At 34.0% G+C, this 20,432-nt stretch overlaps 1 protein-coding gene across 4 annotated transcripts in view; it reads right to left on the reverse strand.

Moving 5' to 3' along the window:
• Positions 1 to 20,432, reverse strand: part of CBLB (Cbl proto-oncogene B) — a 203,844-nt gene that overhangs the window by 18,450 nt on the left and 164,962 nt on the right. For 3 of the 4 annotated variants that reach the window (XM_012476652.3, XM_012476647.2, XM_064374575.1), the window contains exons 13-17: positions 18,082 to 18,176; positions 10,203 to 10,349; positions 6,921 to 7,015; positions 6,676 to 6,807; positions 3,712 to 3,852 (exon numbers count right to left, since the gene is read on the reverse strand). In XM_012476652.3, the coding sequence (XP_012332075.2) occupies positions 3,712 to 3,852; positions 6,676 to 6,807; positions 6,921 to 7,015; positions 10,203 to 10,349; positions 18,082 to 18,176 (610 nt within the window). The remainder of the gene's footprint in view (positions 1 to 3,711; positions 3,853 to 6,675; positions 6,808 to 6,920; positions 7,016 to 10,202; positions 10,350 to 18,081; positions 18,177 to 20,432) is intronic. The other variant, XM_064374576.1, reaches the window with a different exon arrangement.

Here is a 20,432-nt window from a genome sequence, read left to right on the forward strand (position 1 = left end):
AAGAAATCTTGCATGAAAGCCTAAAATAGAAAAGAGATAAAAGAAGAATGAGAGCCCTGCCTCTGCTTGCCTTGCCTCCTTGATCCTACAAGAGTCCTGAGGCCCTTTTGCAGTTTGACAATCTCTACTATAGAGAAGTCAATGAGCTATAAGGCTGAAAAGCTGAATCTGGCCCAACTGTGCAGGGCACTGAATGCTGGAATGAAAATGTAGGCTTGATTAGGTACTTAGTAAAATATCATGAGAAAATTCAACCTCATTTCCAAAGACACCTGTCATTTATCTTTAATTAGAAACAATTATTTCCTCAGGAAACCAAATCTCAGTAATGTTCAGAAAAGATGCATGATTACACCAGACTAAGATTTCACAGACTGAACAACGAAAACAATGGTAAAATGCTCACAGAGTTTGTTTAAATTTAGCAGTTCCTTTTATTTACCTCTTATGGTTCTAAAATACTGAATTAAACTTTAGCATTTGTAGCATATTCTCAAAGTCAATTCTTAGGGAGAAGAACTGCTACCGTGAATCTTTGACATTTCTTTAGATAGTATAATGTATTAAATACTTTGCAAAACAATACTCAAATGCTGATTTATAAGCCAAAAAAACCTTTATGCTCTATATTATGTAACAGCATTAAAATATTAAAATATTTTTTTGAAAAGGAGGAAAGCCAATATACATGGCTTTAAATTTGAATCAAAATAATTTTGACAATGAAAGTCATAAAGGGGCTAGATGAGGTGGTTCACATCTGTAATCCTAGCATTTTGGGAGGCTGAGGTGGGCAAATCACATAAGGTCAGGAGTTCAAGACCAGCCTGGCCAACATGGTGAAAACCCGTCTCTACTAAAAGTTTAAAAAATTAGCTGACACCTGCAATCCCAGCTACTTAGGGGGCTGAGGCAGGAGAATCACTTGAACCTCGGAGGTAGAGGTTGAAGTGAACTGAGATCGCACCACTGCACTCCAGTCTGGGCAATAGAGCGAGACTCTGTCTCAAAAAAAGGAAAAAAATAAGTCATAAAGGATCTGGTACCAGACTAGAAATTTGTCATGTAAATGATATGAAAGATTGGAAAAAGAAAAAAGTTGCTTATTTTAAGAAATAATTATTATAAGGGATGTCAACATCATTGGGAACAGAATTAGAAAACGTCCATGTATTAACGTAGGTCAAGAGAGTCAACAGGCTTGAAAGACACTGCCCTGACCCCCATGCTAGCCTGACACTCTAGGTTAAGGATAACTGTGTTGAGCTCCCTGGAAGCCAAGCAAACACAAAACAGGCTAATCTATAAAATAAATAAGACAGTTTACACAACTTGCATTTTAGCTAATAGGAGACATTTTCATTTTAAACTAGTAATTTTTTTAGCAATTAATCTTGAGGGGTTCTTTATAAAGATTTTATGTAAAAGGCAATGAATAATATAATTAAGATAAATAACTAAAACCTTTTACAATTAATTCTTAAGACAAAACAGATACAGGTGTGTATTTGTGTAAGATGTTCTCTTCTACTATAGCCCTTGGAAAGCTTGACTTTATTTTTCCAAAAAGCCACAACATCAAAGTTTCATCTACTGGAGCTTAAGTTACATATATAAAAGGTGACAGGATAGCCTGAAACTATCCTGAACTTAGCATCAGGAAGTTTAAGTAACTGAGATGTAGGATGACTCATTGTTCTAAAAATTATGTTAAAGTCTATATATAGGACAAAGTTTTGAATAAGTGAAAAAATAGCAAAATATAGCTGTGTTGACATGTAGCTGTATGAATAAAAGCTCGAGCAGTTATGATACAGTTTGGTCCTGCGTCCCCACTCACATTTCATTTGAGTTGTAATCCCCACGTATAAGGGAGGGAACTGCTGGGAGGTGACAGGATCATGGTAGTGGTTCCCCCATCCTGTTCTCATGGTAGTGAGTGCTCACGAGATCTGGTTTTTGATAAATGTCTGGCATTTCCCCTGCTTGCTCACTCTCTCTTGCACCTGCTGCCATGTAAGACGTGCCCTGCTTCTCCTTTGCCTTCTACCATGATTTTATGTTTACTGAGGCTTCCCCAGCTATGCAGAACTGTGAGTCAACACAACCTCTTTTCTTTAGAAATTACTCGGTCTTGGGTAGTATCTCTACGGCAGTGTGAAAAGGGACTAATACACCATACTTCCTGCTTGGACTGGAGCGGGTTATGATACTAGTGCTTTAATCGGCAGCATCTAGTGAACGGGTCAGAAGGCATCTATCACAGTGGATAAACAGTGAATGGGTCAATCAATATTTACTGATGAAAAATTAAGCAGAAGATTATTCTTGAAAAATAAACCACTTTAAGAAAGTGAAGCTGTGTACTCTAAGTTATATATCCATAACTGATGTGTCTTATCAAATCTCTTCAAACTTTCTAAATTATCAAGCCAAGTGAAAAAAAAAACCTAGGAAAAACTAATGGTAGACATGACTAATAAACAACTGAGTGAACTGATAAAAGATTTCCAAGTTTTCGCGGAGGCATATAGGTAGCTAAAAGACAAGCTGAGCACTTTTTTTTTTTTTTTTTGAAATGGAGTTTCGCTTTTGTTGTGCAGGCTGGAGTGCAATGGCGTGATCTAAACTCACTGCAACCTCCGCCTCACAGGTTCAAGCAATTCTCCCGCCTCGAGTAGCTGGGATTACTCAGCTTACTCACCACACCTGGCTAATTTGGTATTTTTAGTAGAGATAGGGTTGCTCCATGTTCGTCAGTCTGGTCTTGAACTCCTGACCTCAGGTAATTAGCCTGTCTTGCCCTCCCAAAGTGCTGGGATTACAGGTGTGAGCCATTGTGCCTGGCCAAGCTGAGCACTTTTTAAAGATTTTCATGATTTATCTCATGCAGAATTGGAAGGAACTTGTGAATAAAAGAACATATTTATCCTATATTTTCCCAAATCAAGTCCAAGAGGCAAAGGTTTCAGGGCACAGTATCACTAACAGGGCAGACTGGAACTGTTCATTAATATCAGCATATTCCATATATCAGTTTATTTTCTTTTTCCTGGTAATTTTAACTAATGCAGTAGATGGTTTATTAAGTCTTCATTTTTATTTCAGATCCTGTCTTTATAAATTTTAAAATATACTAATATAAAAAATTAGTTTACATTAGTTTTCCATTGAATACCAATAATTTGTGAGTAGACACAGACTGAGGCATTAAAAAATCACAACAAAACAAAATGCAGCTATTTCAGAAAAACTTGTCTATTCGTGTTATAACAATGCAATTTACAAGAATCTTATGTTTTGAACAAAATTATGACACTAGGGCATATCTCGTAAAATTTTAAAAACCTAAAAAACATTGAATTGAGAATAGGGAAAGTCTAAATATTGTTCCCATTACTATTAGCCCAACACATTAACAGTTCTGGTTGTCAGGGTTGCACTTAGTAACATAAGGAGTTTTCTGGACTGGACAATCTCTATAGCATCGTTTCTACATTCTGTAGTTCCTTATTGCTTTTTCCATCTTTTGGCATTAAACCAATCAACTGATAAACAAATGTACCCACAATTGCTACTCTTACCACCCAGGGATTTCTCTGTTCTGCTAGGGAGGGAGAGACTATTGAATCACTAGCATTTACTTGATAGTATGATCTTGGAAATACCTTTGCTTTAAGTGAATAGTTTTCTTTGACTTTTCTCTCCTACCTGAAGGAAGAAGAAAAAGATCCTGTCCTGAGGATGGCCGGCTACTGGAGCCAGGAGGTTTTGAATGTTCAATGAGACTATGCCTTGCAGGAGGCGGGGGAGGTGGGAGTGATGGAGGGAGGGCATCAAAAGCATCTTCACCTGCATTTAAAGAAAGGTCGAGATCAACAGCAGAAGTTCATTAATCAAAATACACAGCATCAAACAAAAGTAATAATTGATTTTCTCTTGCTGCTTATAAAGAATTTCACTCACAGGGTTTATCCAGCAGTTCATCAACTTTGATAATGGGATCTAATTATTTTGTGGGAGAGTCTGGAGAGAAACATACACACACACACACACACACACACACACACGCAAACTTTTTCTATCAGGCTTTTTTGTTAAAAGCAGCATTGTAAGTTATGAAACAGCTCAGAGTTCACTTGTAACCTTTATAATATTAGGACTCTGAGAGTTTGAACTATAAATTATTATCAGTCACACCATCAAAACAGGATTTTCTGTGTAACAAAAAGAGTTCTCAGCCTTTAATTGGAAAATCATATCAGACACATATAATTTACTGTCACAGATAGTTTAGATTATCCCATATAGTTTATTCCACTGGATTTTAATTTATTTAAGCTGTTTTTATATATTTGATATACTATCAAAATATACATAATATGTACCTAGAGCAGAGAAATATGGTATTTTCCAATTTATCAGATTTAGCTACAGAAGAACAGCTAAATATAGAACCTTCTCTGCTCCCAAACACTACCTACATTTGCATATTTCCCAGCTTTAGTAACTAGAATATTAAGCGCACTTTTATATCTACTTATTTGTCCCCTGCCACACCTTACTATTTACTTACAGTTTTTGTTTCTTTGAGTATTAAGGAAAAAAAAAGATATGTAGTTTTGTAAGCTATCTCAAATACTTTATGAATGAGACAGGGTATACACAAACACATATTCTAATAATAAAAATTCACATTTTTAAGTTGAATGATTTAAACATAAAGGCATAAAGAAAAATGATATTACTATTTACTGAACTTGCTTTAGAAAAATTTGCAGAATAATTTCTTTAATCATCATATTTTTCTTATTAACATATCTGAAGATGCAGGAGAGAGAGTTTTGCTATCATTTTAACCTTTAGCTATCTCCTACATTAACTTATTTATTCAAATCTTTTTTCAGCCCTTAAACATCAGGCACCGCACCGTGCCAGGTTCACACATGACATGAAAATCAACATTATAAGGTTCTGACTCAAGGAGCTCAGATTCCATGAAAGGAACTAAAAAACAAACTTATAAATAGGTATGATTTACAGGTGAAAGTGTTTGATCCCGTAAGAGAGACATATGCATTGAATGAGGGAAGACCAACGTAGACAAGTGGTATTCAGTGAAGTACTGAAGAACAGGACGTCCTGGGATATCAGATGGCCCAAAAATTTATTCATTAAGTGCAAGGATGGGAATCTTCTAAGGAGAGTATGAAGAAAAAAATCACATGCACAAGAAGACAGAAAAAGGTCAAAAAGACAGGTTGGAAAATCTATCTACTTTGTCAAATAAAGTAGTCAGTCACCTATCCACATAGAGCTATTTAAATTTAATGAAAGTCAGTTCTATAGTCACACTTAATCCATATGCAAATATACAGATCCTTTACATCACCACAGAAAGCTTTATTGAACAATCTTTATCCAGGTGATGAAGATCTGGGTAATATGTCAAAAACCAGTGTGCAGGAAGAAGTGCAAGGGAGAGAAAGACTGTAGGTAAGAAAGTTAGCAGGCTTTTGCAATTGCTGTAGATGAGAATAAAGGCCTGAACTACAGAGAACAGGAGAGAAAGATACTGCAATTGTGTCATTCAAAATACTAGTCAGCTACGTTAGGTATCTCTCCTAATGGTATCCCTCCCCAATCCCCCAACCCCTGCTATCCCTCCCCTAGTTCCCCCATCCCAGAGCAAGCCTCAGTGTGTGATGTTCCCCTCCCTGTGCCATGTGTTCTCATGGTTCAACACCCACTTATGAGTGAGACCATGGCATGTGTATACCTGTGTAATAATCCTGTACAATCTGCACACATACCCCAGAACTTAAAGAATAATAAAAACAAAACAAAACAAAACAAAATACTAATCAGTGGTACTTGTGAGAAAACGAAAAGGTTCATTTCGTGTATCTGGTGGCCTAATAGCCAATTCAGAAAAGCTTATAAATTGACTTTCATTACACATTATTTTATGTTACAGTAACTTGTTATTGTGAAGCCTTAAGGAAGGTGTGCTGACATTCTAATTGTCTTCCCCTAAAAAAAGGGTGAGATGCTTCTGAATTAATGAAATTAACAGTGACACTGGCAACAGCCCACTTCAACATACATACACACCTATGTGTACCTTCACCTGTGGGTACACACAGATACACATAGGATGATTCTTCATATTATAATCTGAAACAAGGAAATTGAGTTTTTTTGAATGTGTTAAGAGTTGTAATGATTAGAATAAAACAGAATTTATCAGTTCTCTACATACAACTAGCTCATTTTGCATAATTTAATTAGCATAAGTGGAACTGGTTCTTTCATGCTGCAAGAAAAGCAAGTTCACATTTATTAGGAATTATTAAAGAAAATCTCAACACTTCAAGTCATCGCTTCAAAACTACTAGAACATAAAGCTTTCATGTGTTTTAGACTACATTTAGTATGGATGAAACAACTTGCTTGAAACCTGACTGATGCCCAACTATGACACTATTAATCATCTACATGGAGTAATGGTCTCATTAACTTGGGAGTCACCATCACCTGGAGAACCCTTTCTAATTTCAGGTAAGTTCACAACCCAGTGAGTCTGTGTTATACTGAACTCTAACTCTGAAAACTCCAAAATTAAGAGAAGAAAAGGAGAGGTGGTTTGTTTAAAATGTTTTTAAAGGTTTCAACCTAATGGAGGGATGAGAAGATCATAATCAGAGGGCGTCCTGTTGAGTGAAGAACCATGCTTTGGATTGTCCCGAGTTGGAGGCCTGGCAGGTGGTAATGGCACTGGATCAGAGGCTGAATCAAAAACATCTCCTAGAGGATGACACAAAACCTTAATGTATTTTCAGTACAAGGGCATGGAATTTTGCCTTTAAAGTCTGACCATTAAGATGTATGGCACAAAGGAAATTATATTCTATACGTACCCTTTAAATATATGCCTAAGTCAGGGATGTTTGATTTCTTCTCTGAAGATGGACCATGTGTTCCATTCAGTATACAATGACCATTATCACAAGACCTAAAGCAGAGATCAGAGTACAATCATATAAGGAGAATACTTTCCAATGAAAAGTAATTCGAGAGGTAGAGGGAACTAGTATTTTTGCTCATTTAATATAGTTTGAACACAAATTTTCTTTTCTGGAACAATTACCAGTAATAATATCAAGATACTCACCCCTTATTTTAAAATGCAGAAGTAAATATCTCAAGGATATTTACTTATTTAAACTATAACCAAGAATTACAAGGGCCACAAAACTTGTTGATATCCTAAGCACATATGTAAAATTAACATATCTCTGTTTAAGAATTCAATAGAACCTGGTCAAGTTTTTGAAGTTAAAAAAAAAAGAAGTATGTGCCAAGGCAAAAACATATAGCAGTCTCAAGGACTTCATTATTTGTTGATAGTATTTAATATGTTTTTGCTTCTGTAATGTAAAATTTCCTTGTAATAAAAATAAACTACAGCCCATAAAAGAAGAAAAATTATTAAACCTTCAGTAATCCCATTACAATTCTAAGGAATAGTCAAAGAACTGGAGCCTATGGTACTATTTCACCACTGCCAAGAACAAAATTCTGGCCCTCTGACACCGCAGAAAATGACTTTATCAAAGGCCTTGGGTACATGACACATACAGTGTTTTAATGTGTTTGTAAAGGGTACTATTTAGTAGAAAAGTTCGCTTGGGTTGTTGGGGGTTTTCTTTATTTTTTTGTTTGTTTGTTTTGTGTGTGTGTTGCAAAGGCTGGAGTGCTGTGATACGATCTTGGCTCACTGTAACCTCCGCCTTCCAGGTTCAAGCAATTCCCGTGTCTTAGCTCTCAAGTAGCTGCGATAACAAGCATGCACCACCAGGCCCAGCCAATTTTTTCTTATATTTTAAAAAATTTTTTAGTAGAGACAGGATTTTGCCAGTTTGCCCAGGCTGGTCTCAAACTCCTGGCCGCAAGTGATCTGCCTGCCTCAGCCTCCCAAAGTGCAGTGAGACACTGCACCCAGCCGAATTGTTGGTATTAATGCTTCGGAATCATACTATGAACGCGATGGCTAAAATTGGGCCATGGGAAGATAACAGCAGGAAGAGTAGAAAGGGAGCATATTTTGCCTTCAGCATATAGCTCTGTAACAATCAACTGACAAAGAGCTATAGAAATCGGAGTTTACATTTTACTTTTCTCTGATTTACTCTGAATTTTTAAAACAAAGCAAAAGTGCATACCTAATGGTGGAAATGGTGGATACTTGAATAGATATTAGAAGAATGCGTCATCTAAAATTCATTTCTATTCTCTCTGGTGGCCACTTCTCTTTTAGGGGCCAGATATAGTTCATTTAAAACTAGTTATCATGTATTGAATCTTCCTAATAATGATGGATTTTTACTGAAATTAAATTGAATTATTCATTTACTGTGTCACTTTTTCTACATATTGACACTTCACTTCTCCTGATGTTCCAAAGAGGGAAAAATGCAAGCAGGGAAAAGAAGTGTTAAGCTTAAAGAGCTCTTTGGAGAGGAGATAAGGATACTTCATCCATCGGCTTTCAAGAGCAAATTAGATAAAGAATTCACTCCAATTACATTTAGGGATTATCAACATTTATTACTTTTCTGTAACAATAGAAAAATGGTAATGATGGTTATAATTCAAATTTATTTTCAAGATTTGGGAGTTCTGCCACAAAGAATCTCATCCAATATGATGTAACATTTAAAATTTAACATAAATTATGCTTCTCACTTATCCAGCAATGAAAAAAAAAGACTCCCAACGAGACCAAAAAAGCTCATCCTACTTTAGTTTTTAAAAATTACTGCACACTTGTAAGAGCCAAAGAACTGAAAATTGTAACAACTTATATTTGATGAGAAGGAATAGCTTTTGTTCTCAAATGCATCACTGGCTACTTGGTTCTTCTGATATATAAAATTACCTCCTCGTTATTTCTTTGTCTTCTCAATGATACAATTTTATCAACAAATGTCTTATTTAAACACCAGCAATAGCAGGGAGTATTTGGAGTCTTGCTTTTAAAAAATTAAAGTCCTGCGCTACAGACTGTTAATAATTCTGGGTAATAATTCATCAGAATGTTGATAATTCTAACCAGGGTCACTTACAAAGGCAGACATCTGCTGAAAATGAAAATGTGCTTCTCTTTCCAAGTACTGCATTTTCTACCTCAGTGAGATACTTGAAGAAACATATTAAAACATTTTTTTTTTAGCTTTTCATTGGAAAAGAAGGGAACGCTGTACTTATAAAATGCTTTCAGTTGATTGACTTGACCTCAGAAGGAAATGGCACACTAAGTAAAGACGGCACAGATAACTGAAGTCATTGCCAGCTCACCTATCCCTCGGTCAGTCATGGAGATGCTGGAATGCAGGGCCACCAGCAGTACTTAAGCCCTATTCTGTGTGCCAAGCATGAACCCAAGAATGATATACTAAGGAAACCAGAGCTCAGAAAGTAAGTTTTGAAGCTGGGAGTACTGAGTTCCTCATATATGTCAGTCAAGTAAAACAAACAAACAAACCCAGAAATATTAGATTTGTTTATGAATTCAATAATATAAATGCAAACTCATGCTTTTACTCAAAGACAGACTACTATTTCAATAAAAACAACATATTATTAATAACTTGTATTTACCTCAGTGGGGCTTCCAAGTCAAAGACCAAGGCTACCCCCATTTAAGTGAGAATAAGCAAACAAAAGTAAGGAAAAAAACCCCATTATTCCTCACATTCTTATTTGATCCAAGGGAAGATAAAATAGCACTTGACAGAAAATACAAAGTTAAGGGAAATAACTTGGTATTTTCCCCCCAACTTCTTCAAAATCTGAATAGAAGTAGGTAGCCAGCGCATCAAGAAGGAAAATGAATATAAATTATACTAGTCTTTGCATCATGAAGAAAAATTCTAAGGGAGGTTGAAATAATACCTTAGTTTCTGAGCACTAATTTTTCTTCATGAGATACACGCTTAGAACTGATAAAATACAATGACTTTCTGATTAATGAGAAATCTGCATCTTTTAGTTTTCTTTAAAAGTAATACAGGAAGATAAGGCTTTGAGCTGGAAATCAAGGATTTTGAACTAGATGTGAATCAATTGTTTAAAAACAAATGCTACAAACGATAATGCTTATGCAGATGCAAGTGGTAAAAAGCTGCCCATATTCTTACCGAGCAGGAGGTTTTACGTTATGACAATGAGATGGTTGTGAATTCAGAGAAACAGGATGGGATGAAGGAATCTTGTATTCATCATCATCTTCCTCTACTGGGTCTCTTGTTTTCTCTGAAAGAGAATTTGCTAATGGAGCAGTACACCTACCGGGAAAAAAAAAATCCAATCTAGTTTAAGCATAATATCCAAAACAGGGAAGTCTGACGTGACATATTGAAGTCAAAGAAGCTATTTTATCACTTATGTTCATTTTTCAATTACACGGTAACATCAGAGGAGCTGTTCTTGTATCAGATACAAATGAAAAGGATTTTCAATCTTTGATTAAGACTCTTGATGGGATAAAATAATTTTCATCCTTATCATTTTAAATGGCACAATAGGAAAAACTAGTAACCTGTCAAATAAAATAAAAAGATGTTGTATTCGTTAAGACAAAAATGTATAAATTTACTAAAACAAAAGCTATTAAAATATTTTGTTCCAATTTAAATTAAATGGGTAAAATATGATGATAAAATAATAGGATGGTAGTTTTATATGTTATTCTGTATAGAATAGTTAAACTTTTTATCTCTTGTGAATATTATCTATAGTTGGAAAAATATCCAGTTTAATTCCGTAAAACTTAACTATCCTATGAAATTATAATTGAAGTTGTTAAGTTTTTCGTCCTACCAACAACTAAGAGCTAAAAATGAATGGAATGATTAGATGTAGATAATGAGAGAACATATTTTTAAGTCTTTGAAGTGCAGTACATTATTTTTATGGCTTAAATTCCCTGGCTAAATAAAAGAGAATTAAAATGGGTAAAACCATCACCTCTCAAAAATTAGCATTTCACTTATCCAGAAGAGTAAATAAACCAAATAAAACAAACCCAAACAAATAGGCAATAGGCAAACATAAACATAATGTTTTTCATAGTTGTTGCTACTGGAGTTTCTAACTCTGGCTGAAGACAATGAAAAATGGTAAAGCAGAAATGCACAAACCCAGCCTGATTCACTTTAGGACGACCAACTAGTTTGCAAGACTAGTTTGGAAATACACACATGAATCTAAACCTTTTTGTTAATCATCATGAATCTCGTAAGAAATCTGTTCAATTTAAAAAGAAAAAAAAAGGTAAGTGACTGCAATTTTGAAGCACCTTCTGCAGAGGGAGCAAGAGGCCTTTGGTATATTAAACAAACAAGCCTGAATTAACTTTCATTTTTATTTCTTTTTACTAGTTAGAATGGAAACAATTTTAGGAGCTTTTCTTTGTGACCATTACAAGAAAGAACTTTGAAAAATCAAAAGATTTAAGTTTCAACCATGTTATCTAGGCCTCTAGGACATTGAAAAATCAAAGAAAAACTAAGATTTTTCAAGTGTATTTTTATTAATACCTATCTTTGAAAAACTTTTCAATACTGATCTTTAAAGTCTTGTTTGAGCAACCTTAGAATTCACATGAGAGTTACAGGGAGACAAAAGGACAGTGATGTAATGACAAAAGGTCCAATGTCACTACCTAGAGCATCAGCTAAGGGCCTTAACAATAAGCTATTATTACACCTATTATGGTTTAACTTTGGAGGATTTATTTTCCAATTAAAGGCAGTTAAGCATATGGGCTGCAAAATGGTGATCTATGGCACCAGAGCAGGGAGGGACTTATACTATTACTTTTACATAAATTCCTGTAAACTGTTAGACATCAATTTAGCTAAGTCAAGGACCAGAATGGGTTCTATTACCAAATGAAAAGAGAAATATATACTGTACATCCTTTCTATGCCTAGGATATTATTTATAATGAATCCCTTTCTTTCTATGTAATTCAAGCATACACTATGTAAAAAGTAAACAGTATTTTTCACCAAACATTTAACAACTATTCAAAAACAGAAATGTTCTAAGATCTGCCTGTTGCAGGTTCCCTCCAAAGATTTAAGTTTCCAAAGAAGCGCTTCATTATGAGTCAACAATGGAGAATTTTTGAAATCACTTTATGTTGTGGCCAATTTGATATTTTATCTCCATTGATAGAGAATTTCTCTTGTATAATTTCCCCTACTCTTTTGCTTTGCCACAAATCAGCAGATTATTTCAGAATGAAATGAAAAGCAAAGCTCATCTAATACCTCATGGAATAATAAGACTTATTGCTAAAACTTACTAGTATAAATTGTTAGCTTAAATGGATTTTACAGAATTACATCTAGAAGTAAAGAAATAGTCTTCAAGTGGTGTTTGTTATCTAAATATGAAAAAAAAACCTTAGGTGTCCCATTTATCATCATTTTAATAAAGTTCTAAAGATTCAGATTTTATTTTTCTGCTTACGTTTTTTAATGGAACTTTAATATCAATATAATAGTTTATTTAGATTGGAAATAAGCCAATTTATAAGAATAACATTCCAGTGTATTTTATTCAAGATTACATAATTTTTATTAAAAATTAATCTTATCCAGTTCTGAAAAAAAAACTGGTTTCTATCACAAAAAGTAACCGAAGAGAATGGTACAAATAAGATAAAGAAATTGTACATAAAATAGGAAAATAAAAAAACTAAATTCACATAACTAATTACACCATCTGGAATTACACATGGGGTTTTATTTTCCTCCACAAACTCATTCAAAAAACAGGTTTAATTTTATTTATTACTAAATAAGTAGTAAGATAATTAGATTTATAATTAGTCATCATCTATTCATATATGTGACTTTTGGCAGTAGAAAAAATTTCTATCTTATGGGACATAGGACAATTTTCAGTCATTGACTAAACTTATGGGAAATTTTTAGGATACCAGAGGAATAAAGCTGAACAAATTATATTTGGCTGACTCCACATTAAAGCCTACCATTACACTTATTACTGGATTCCCTTTATATTATCATCCTACATTCACGGAGTGCTCTGCTCTGTTGCTTGTTATTACTGAGTGAATACACTGGTAATACATAGGGACACACACTCTCAAAGATGCACAGTCAACCTCCCCACAACCTGGACATTTTAATAAATTCATTGTGTTAGTTATTTGAGACTTCAGTGATAAATACATTCATCTTCTACATATGCACACATGAAACAGATCAAGAAACAAGTGAATTTTCAGGCCAGCACGGGGGATAGTTTCCAATGCTATGCTTAATTAGTAAGCTTGTTTTCTACGTATAAAAATCTATCTTCCTTTAATAATATCTGAAGGCAAGTAATTAAAAATATCTTTTGTTAAAATAGAATCTTTAGAGCTTGCCCTATACATTAGGCCATATTTCTTATATTACATTATCCCAATCCTAACAGGGAAAACATCTAACTCAAAGAAATAGCCCAGAGAAGAGATAAAACAAAATATAGCTACATTTGAAATGATTTCTGCACATGTCCCACATATAAATCATTTCTCAAAACACTAAATTTTATCATATACATGCTAATTTTGAAGGTTATTTCATGACATCAAAACAGTCTGTGTGGTATATTATCAAGGTTTAAGGTAAGCTTTCCTCATAAGCATTTTCACTAGCTTGTTTGTAAAGCAGTGAAACAGATTTGAAGTTGCTTTGTACTTGTGTTCTATCCAGCTTCTGTGCTCTTCACAGAGATAACCTCATGGTTTGCTCCCTTACTTCCTTCAAGTTTCTATTCAAATATTAGCCTTTCAGAGAGGTCTTTCCTAATGACCTCATCTAAAGTATAAACCTCTCCATCATTATTTAGCCCCTTCTCTGCTTATTTTTCCTCCCAGCACTCACCACTAGCTGACAATATACAATACAGTTATTTGTCTACTTTCTCTTCTCCCTAACTAGAGCATAAATTCCAAAGATGATAAGGATTTTATCTTGTACACACTGCACCTCCAGTCAGTAAAGCAACTGAATGAAAATAGAACGGTTAGGTGAAACTGGGATTCTCTGTTTAAGAACCAAAAATATAAGCACTTATCTGTTTAGAAAAATATTTATTATAACAATATATATTCATAAAAATAGATAACACCACCTCCAACAACAAGAAACCTTTCTTACAAAAATACAAACCAAGTAATATTGGTTCATGGGTATTTGAAAGCCTAAGTTTAATATGGCAAAAGTACAGAAGGTCCATCTCTAAAAGACAAGGTACACATACACACACATACACACAATTCTTAAAAAAAAAAAAAAGATATTCCTCAGCATTCCAGAACATTACCTTAGCTGGAAGTAATTACTCCATTATTACTTGTAAATAACGCCTCTGTTCATTTGCCAACCTATTGTGTGTCAAGTAAAATAAATATTTCCTTAACTATTCAGAGTATCATTTAGTTGTAATTTTGAAAAATCAAACTATTTCCAAATAAATGTAATTTAGTAAATAAACAACTTAAACCATAAAGTAAAAAGAATTCACATAGGATTATTTTGTTCTCCCTCCAAAAAAAATTACTACCCATATTTCTAGCATTTACTTAAAATTTCATATTTATAGCTAAGTGTTAAAGATGTTAGGTAGAAACTAGGAAAAAAACATTATTTTAGAAAAATTAAGTATATAGATACAAATAATTTCAAATTTTTACTTTTCTTCTATTTTACATATACTTTTTTTATACTTTTACAACTGTATATATTTTAGAATAAATTTTATACTCTTCTAAGTCTCAAGACAAACTACACAATAAAAGTTAAAAAATTGCAAAGATACAGTTTAACAAGAAAGGAAACACTATCACAGGCAGCCTCTGACATCACGTAAATGGGAATCAGAGTAACAATATCAAATATTTAACAATTCTATTTTGGTAAATAGTTACAGTCTAAATTTAAAGGTAAATGCTAGCTTTGACATACTTGGATTTAATATTGGAGTTTTCAACATTTGTGAGAACTACAGAAGTGTATGTTAGGTAGCAATGTGTAGTTTTGCTTTGTCCTGATTTTGAAACATGCACCAAGAGTCTGACATGGAAGTGAATACTGGAACATCCAAAATTCCTATTTCCGTGAGTGACATTTTGCTAAGACCTCTGTTCTAAGACCCTCCAGAGCCAGGACTCTACTCACTGCAGGTTGCCAGGTTTGCCACAAGTATCCTTTAGAAAAACACACTGTATAGAACCTAAAAAGCTGAATCTCAAAAGGATTGTTGAGATAATTTAAGTTAAACCAATCCTTTCTTCTGTCAGGTGGGGAAGGGCCCAGAGAAGTGACCTTATTAAAAATAAAACACATACTTAACGGTGGAGTCAGGTCTGGTATCCAGTCTGATTTTATTCTACCGTTCACATCAGCATTCCATGCTGGCTTTATAACAAACACAGTGCATAACGAAACAATTAAGCAAAATGCTTATGATTATGTTAAGAAATGAGGGCATGAAATTACCTCTACAATACAAGCTAAATGAGGTAAAAACAAGTTTAAATTAAAAAATGTAAAAATTTAAACTCTGGGCATTGATATTTAGCATATGCATATGCCTGTATGTATGTAATTCACTTGTTTTTTCTTTTATATACTTTGCATATTTTCTACAATGAACAACTGTTACCTACAGAGTCAGAAACAAAAATAAACTGGAGAGATAAACGTGTCATTAAAAGCTAACATTTGTATTGCTAACTATGGCTGACTTGCAGCATGTAAAATAGAAAACTAATTTGTTGGTAAGCATGCACTGTTAAAATATCTCTCTAGTTAAATGAAACAACTGCACTATTTCTGGGGGGAAAAATCAAGAGTAAATAGAAAGTATGACTAATTTTAAATGCATTTACCAACTGAAATATTAGAAAAAATGTATTTTACTATGAGTTTGTTATTCTTTCTTCATTTACAGGAGAAGCAAGTATTTAATGTTAAATACAAATGAAGCAAACCGCAACCTCCAGCTCTCTTCCTACTTGCCAATATGAATTTAATAAACAGAATGTGAAAATTTAATCTCTAATTAGCAAGATTTGATTCTCTAATGTTCTCTGAGTTAGCAGAGGTAATTGAGCTTAGATGTTTTATTACATGCAGATATATCCAGAGTTCACTTAGGGCTAGAATATCATCATATGTTGTCAATGATTTAAAGCCTACTACCCAGAATATGTGTAATTGCTTCCAACTCCTATGTCTGCTTAATATCTGGCAGTTCCAAGAGAAATTCCCACTCGAGAATGATCTAATTCGTTGAGTTTCCCACCATCCCCTGAACGATGTCAAATTTCAGTCTTGTTTCTTCTTACATTCCACCTTTCCCAATTGTGCCTATACTTTATGAATAAGGAAATGCCCATCCCTTCAAGAAACATCCTTGATTCACAAAGTCTATAACCACTCCTCCAAACTCATTTGAAACTACTAAGTTAGCATTATAAAAGGTAGTGCACACCGTTCTCCAGTGACTTCATATATGTTAATATTATTTTCTAAAGTAGACTGTAAATTTCTTGGGGGCTGGGATTTACCTTATTTTTCTTTTGCATTGATACGTATAGTGGGAATTCAGTGAACTGCAGATGATGGAATGAAGAAGCTCTAAGACTTTGAATTGGAATCAAGGACCTCAGCAGAGAAAATTTAAATCAATCAACTAAGCATTCATGTATTTTCTGTGTACTTACTTACTACATGCAAATAATTTACTTAGTATATATCAAATACAGTAAGATGTTATGGGAGATAGAGAACACAGACAAGATTTTGTCCTCAACGTCTTGTAATCTTTTCAACTGGAGAGCCACATTAAAATTAGAAAACAGTATGGCAGAGTACATAATTAAGTGAGTGGAAAATAAACTGCAGGAAGAGGAATGTAAATCAGTCTTAATCTTTACAACTGAAGAAGTCACAGAACATTTCAGGAAGAAATAGAGTCTGAGATATGGATCTTTAGGTTAAAGATTAGGAAAAGGTGAAGCACAGGAGAGAAGAGTATAAAAATCTTACAAAGCCAGAAAAAACAATCCAGATATAATCACAGGGCAAGTATTAGGAATCACTGAAAAATATTTTAGTTGGGGTAAAATTCTGTAGGATTTCACTGTTAGCAGAAGAGTATAGAGTTAATAGAAAAAGGGAAACAATGCTGGTTTTGAGGGGGAAAGTGACCTAGGGAAGGCAGAATTTAAATTATATGAACTCAGTTGCAGTGAACAAAATATACTGGAGGAAAGGCAGGCAACCTGACTTCATATAAAAAGTAGGAAAATTAGAACTGAGATATCCACTTTATTCTGGTTAAACTTGGGAAGATATCACTGGTAGATATCTAGTGTGCCTCTGTGATCCCATTTTTCAAATGAGATATGCACTTATCTCATTTCACTAGCCTTAAATGCATTGATACTAAATCTTAGATCATATGAGATGATCAGATACAAGACTCTTTCAGTTGTCCAGCTCTGAGGCAACGCTAGAGCAATGGAGAAGATTAGAGTAATATGAAAAACTGCAAAAGAACAACCAACAGGATTTAGTAGCTAAATGGATGTGAGAAATGAAAAAAACTGGTAGAACCAAAGATTATTTTATGATGTCAAACTGGGAAGCTGAGACAAAATGCAATACCTCTGATGAGGAGAGGTAAATTTGAAGGGATACCTCATGTGCTACTCTATCCTCTTTGATGCAAGGAATACTTAGCTTTCTCTCCCTGTTGCTATATGTGTAACCTCAAGAGTTTAGGTAAGTCTCATAGATGTTGTGGTTACCAGCAAAGAATTGAGAAGCATCTTGATTTATGGTAATTTAGTTTGTAAATACAGCTGGCTGTTTACTATCAATGACTTTCTATTCATCATGTAGTTTCTGTACTGAGAACCTCAAAACCACTCTTTACCAAATCTTGATGCATGGACAAGTGATCTCCAAATTCAATAAAACTCACTTTATGCTAGGGAGAAGGGTGGTAACTGGAGGAGGAGGAGAAAGCCGGGGAGGAACGTCATATTCTTCACTTCCAAGATGACCATTGGAAAAGACCTGAAAGTAAATCAAAAGTTAGCATTCTCTATAAGGGGTAAAGAAAAAAGCAGCACTGATGTTATTCTTAAGTCCTTCCAAATTAAAGTGCTCTAAATTGTATTTCTCCAGGGTGAACAGAACACTCTTAAACTTTCTGATAAAACAGTACATGAATATAATCTTGCCTTTGTTCTTTTATGGCTGAAACTTCTGCACTAATGATAACTAGAGACCTGTTCTGACTTTCAAAGTGCAGGCAAATTTAAAAAAAAATTTCAGTTTGTGAATACACAAACCACAATTTCTAACTTGCTCATATGGGACCATCCAAAGCCAGGGTTCAATTACTTGAAGTAGGAAATTCTGATGTCTAGAGTTCTCTGTTAACGCTACAGGAAATGTCTGAAAAACGGTTCTTTGTTTCTCTTACCATTTGAAATTACAGCAACTTAAAAGGGGGAGGGTTATGAAAGGATAACTTTGCAGAAACATATTCACAAGAAAAGACTGAACGTATTTTAAGACCTGCAAGCAATCATTAGATTTCTATCATGGAGTTCTTCTGCAAACTCTTATTAATAATAGGCAGGCTGATGGTGGGGCTAACTAGATGTAAAGTAACTTGAACAGTGCTAGACAATTCAGTCAAGGACTTACCAATTACTTCCCCCATCATATCTCTAAAATGATGTTGAAGCTTTAGAACACAAATTTGAAAAGACCATACCCTTACCTATCAACTTAAGAAAAGAAACAAGTTTAAAGAACACATTTGAAATGTATCAACGTTTGTATTTCAAAGCTACAAAATCAAATTTTGTAGCAGTAAAGTTTCACTCTAGAGACTAGCTCTATTCTTTAGTACCGATTTCTCTTTTTCCACGTTTCCTCCCTCATTAGACTTAATATACTGTAGCCATTCCATGACAAAATACTACCTTTAAATGGAATGATTTTATCTTAGGCCTTCGACTGTGGCCAAATAACAGAAGAAGGCAAAGTGTTTTGAAGTTTACCAGAAAGAAGAAATTTCCTAACAGATATTAATGATTTCAAAGTTTAATAAAATCCTTTAACATAAAAAAGGCCTTTTAACTGACAAATACACATATCAAACCACAAATGTTCATTCTGATATTGAGCATTGGAAGTCATTCTAAATTGGAGTTCTTTGCATGCTGCTGGAATAGATACAGTGTAAGAGATCTGCAATCAAATCTCCTTAATTTCTGTCACAAATACATTTAAAACTCATTCTGGAAAATGTAATGTGGATTTTATATGCAATAGTTTGTTATTTTAGGACAAAGCATCCAACACAGATAGATGCTTAATAAAATTTCAGCAATAATAAAATAAAAGAGCGATATGGAAATCACAATTTGAGTTGTATCGACTCTAATTTAATAATAAACCAACCATAATTTTATAATCAGAACATTGTGAACATATCTTTAAAAAATATCAATACACTCAAACATTTATTGCTATTGAAACTGCTTTTATCTTGCACATTAGGTAAATTAGAATAAATATACTAATAACAGAACTTGCACATTTTTATGTACTACTATTAAATTTCATGAAGACAAGTCATACAGGCAATGATGTTTTATCACTAGTAAAACTACAAAGCACAATTAATGAGGTAACTTACTCTTGGAGGGCAATACCTAAGAAAATTAAGCGACTTGCTCCTAATTTTTTGCAACAATCCATTAATCTGCTTTCACATGCAAATACCACCTTTTCTAACTGCTTCAGAAATACCGTTTGTTACTGATGCATAGTAACTAAAGGATTTCTCTGGCCAGTGAAATGCTGTAGTGTCTTCTCTGAACCATTCATTTGGTGTTTGGCATCTGATGATATTTTGCTTACGTTCTGTTGAGGAGAATTTAGGCCACATTGGGCCTATTTCAGGACAAAAATTCATTATTCCTTTTCCATTTTATAGCAATGCTTTATGGGGCTTTACATACAGTAGGGCTTAAATGAATATTGACTGCTGATTGGCGGAGATGAAATTATTAATGGAGTTATTAACTAGTGAAATGACTTTCTTTAGGTTTAGCTGAAAAAAACTCATTTTTACTGAAATACTCTCAGCAAATATATACATATCTATATACATATAAATAATTTGTTTAATGGCTCTTCTTCCACTAAACTGTTCATAAATACACACCAAGCGTTGACGATACGCCTAATACAGAACATGAAATTCTGTGTAGTTCTTTTCTAATTAGTAGATTGAAACAGCAAAAGACCCAA

This window comes from Aotus nancymaae, unplaced genomic scaffold (assembly GCF_030222135.1).
Source record: "Aotus nancymaae isolate 86718 unplaced genomic scaffold, 86718_ANA_hifiasm-v0.15.2.pri h1tg000011l, whole genome shotgun sequence".
Classification (NCBI taxonomy): Eukaryota; Metazoa; Chordata; class Mammalia; order Primates; family Aotidae; genus Aotus; species Aotus nancymaae.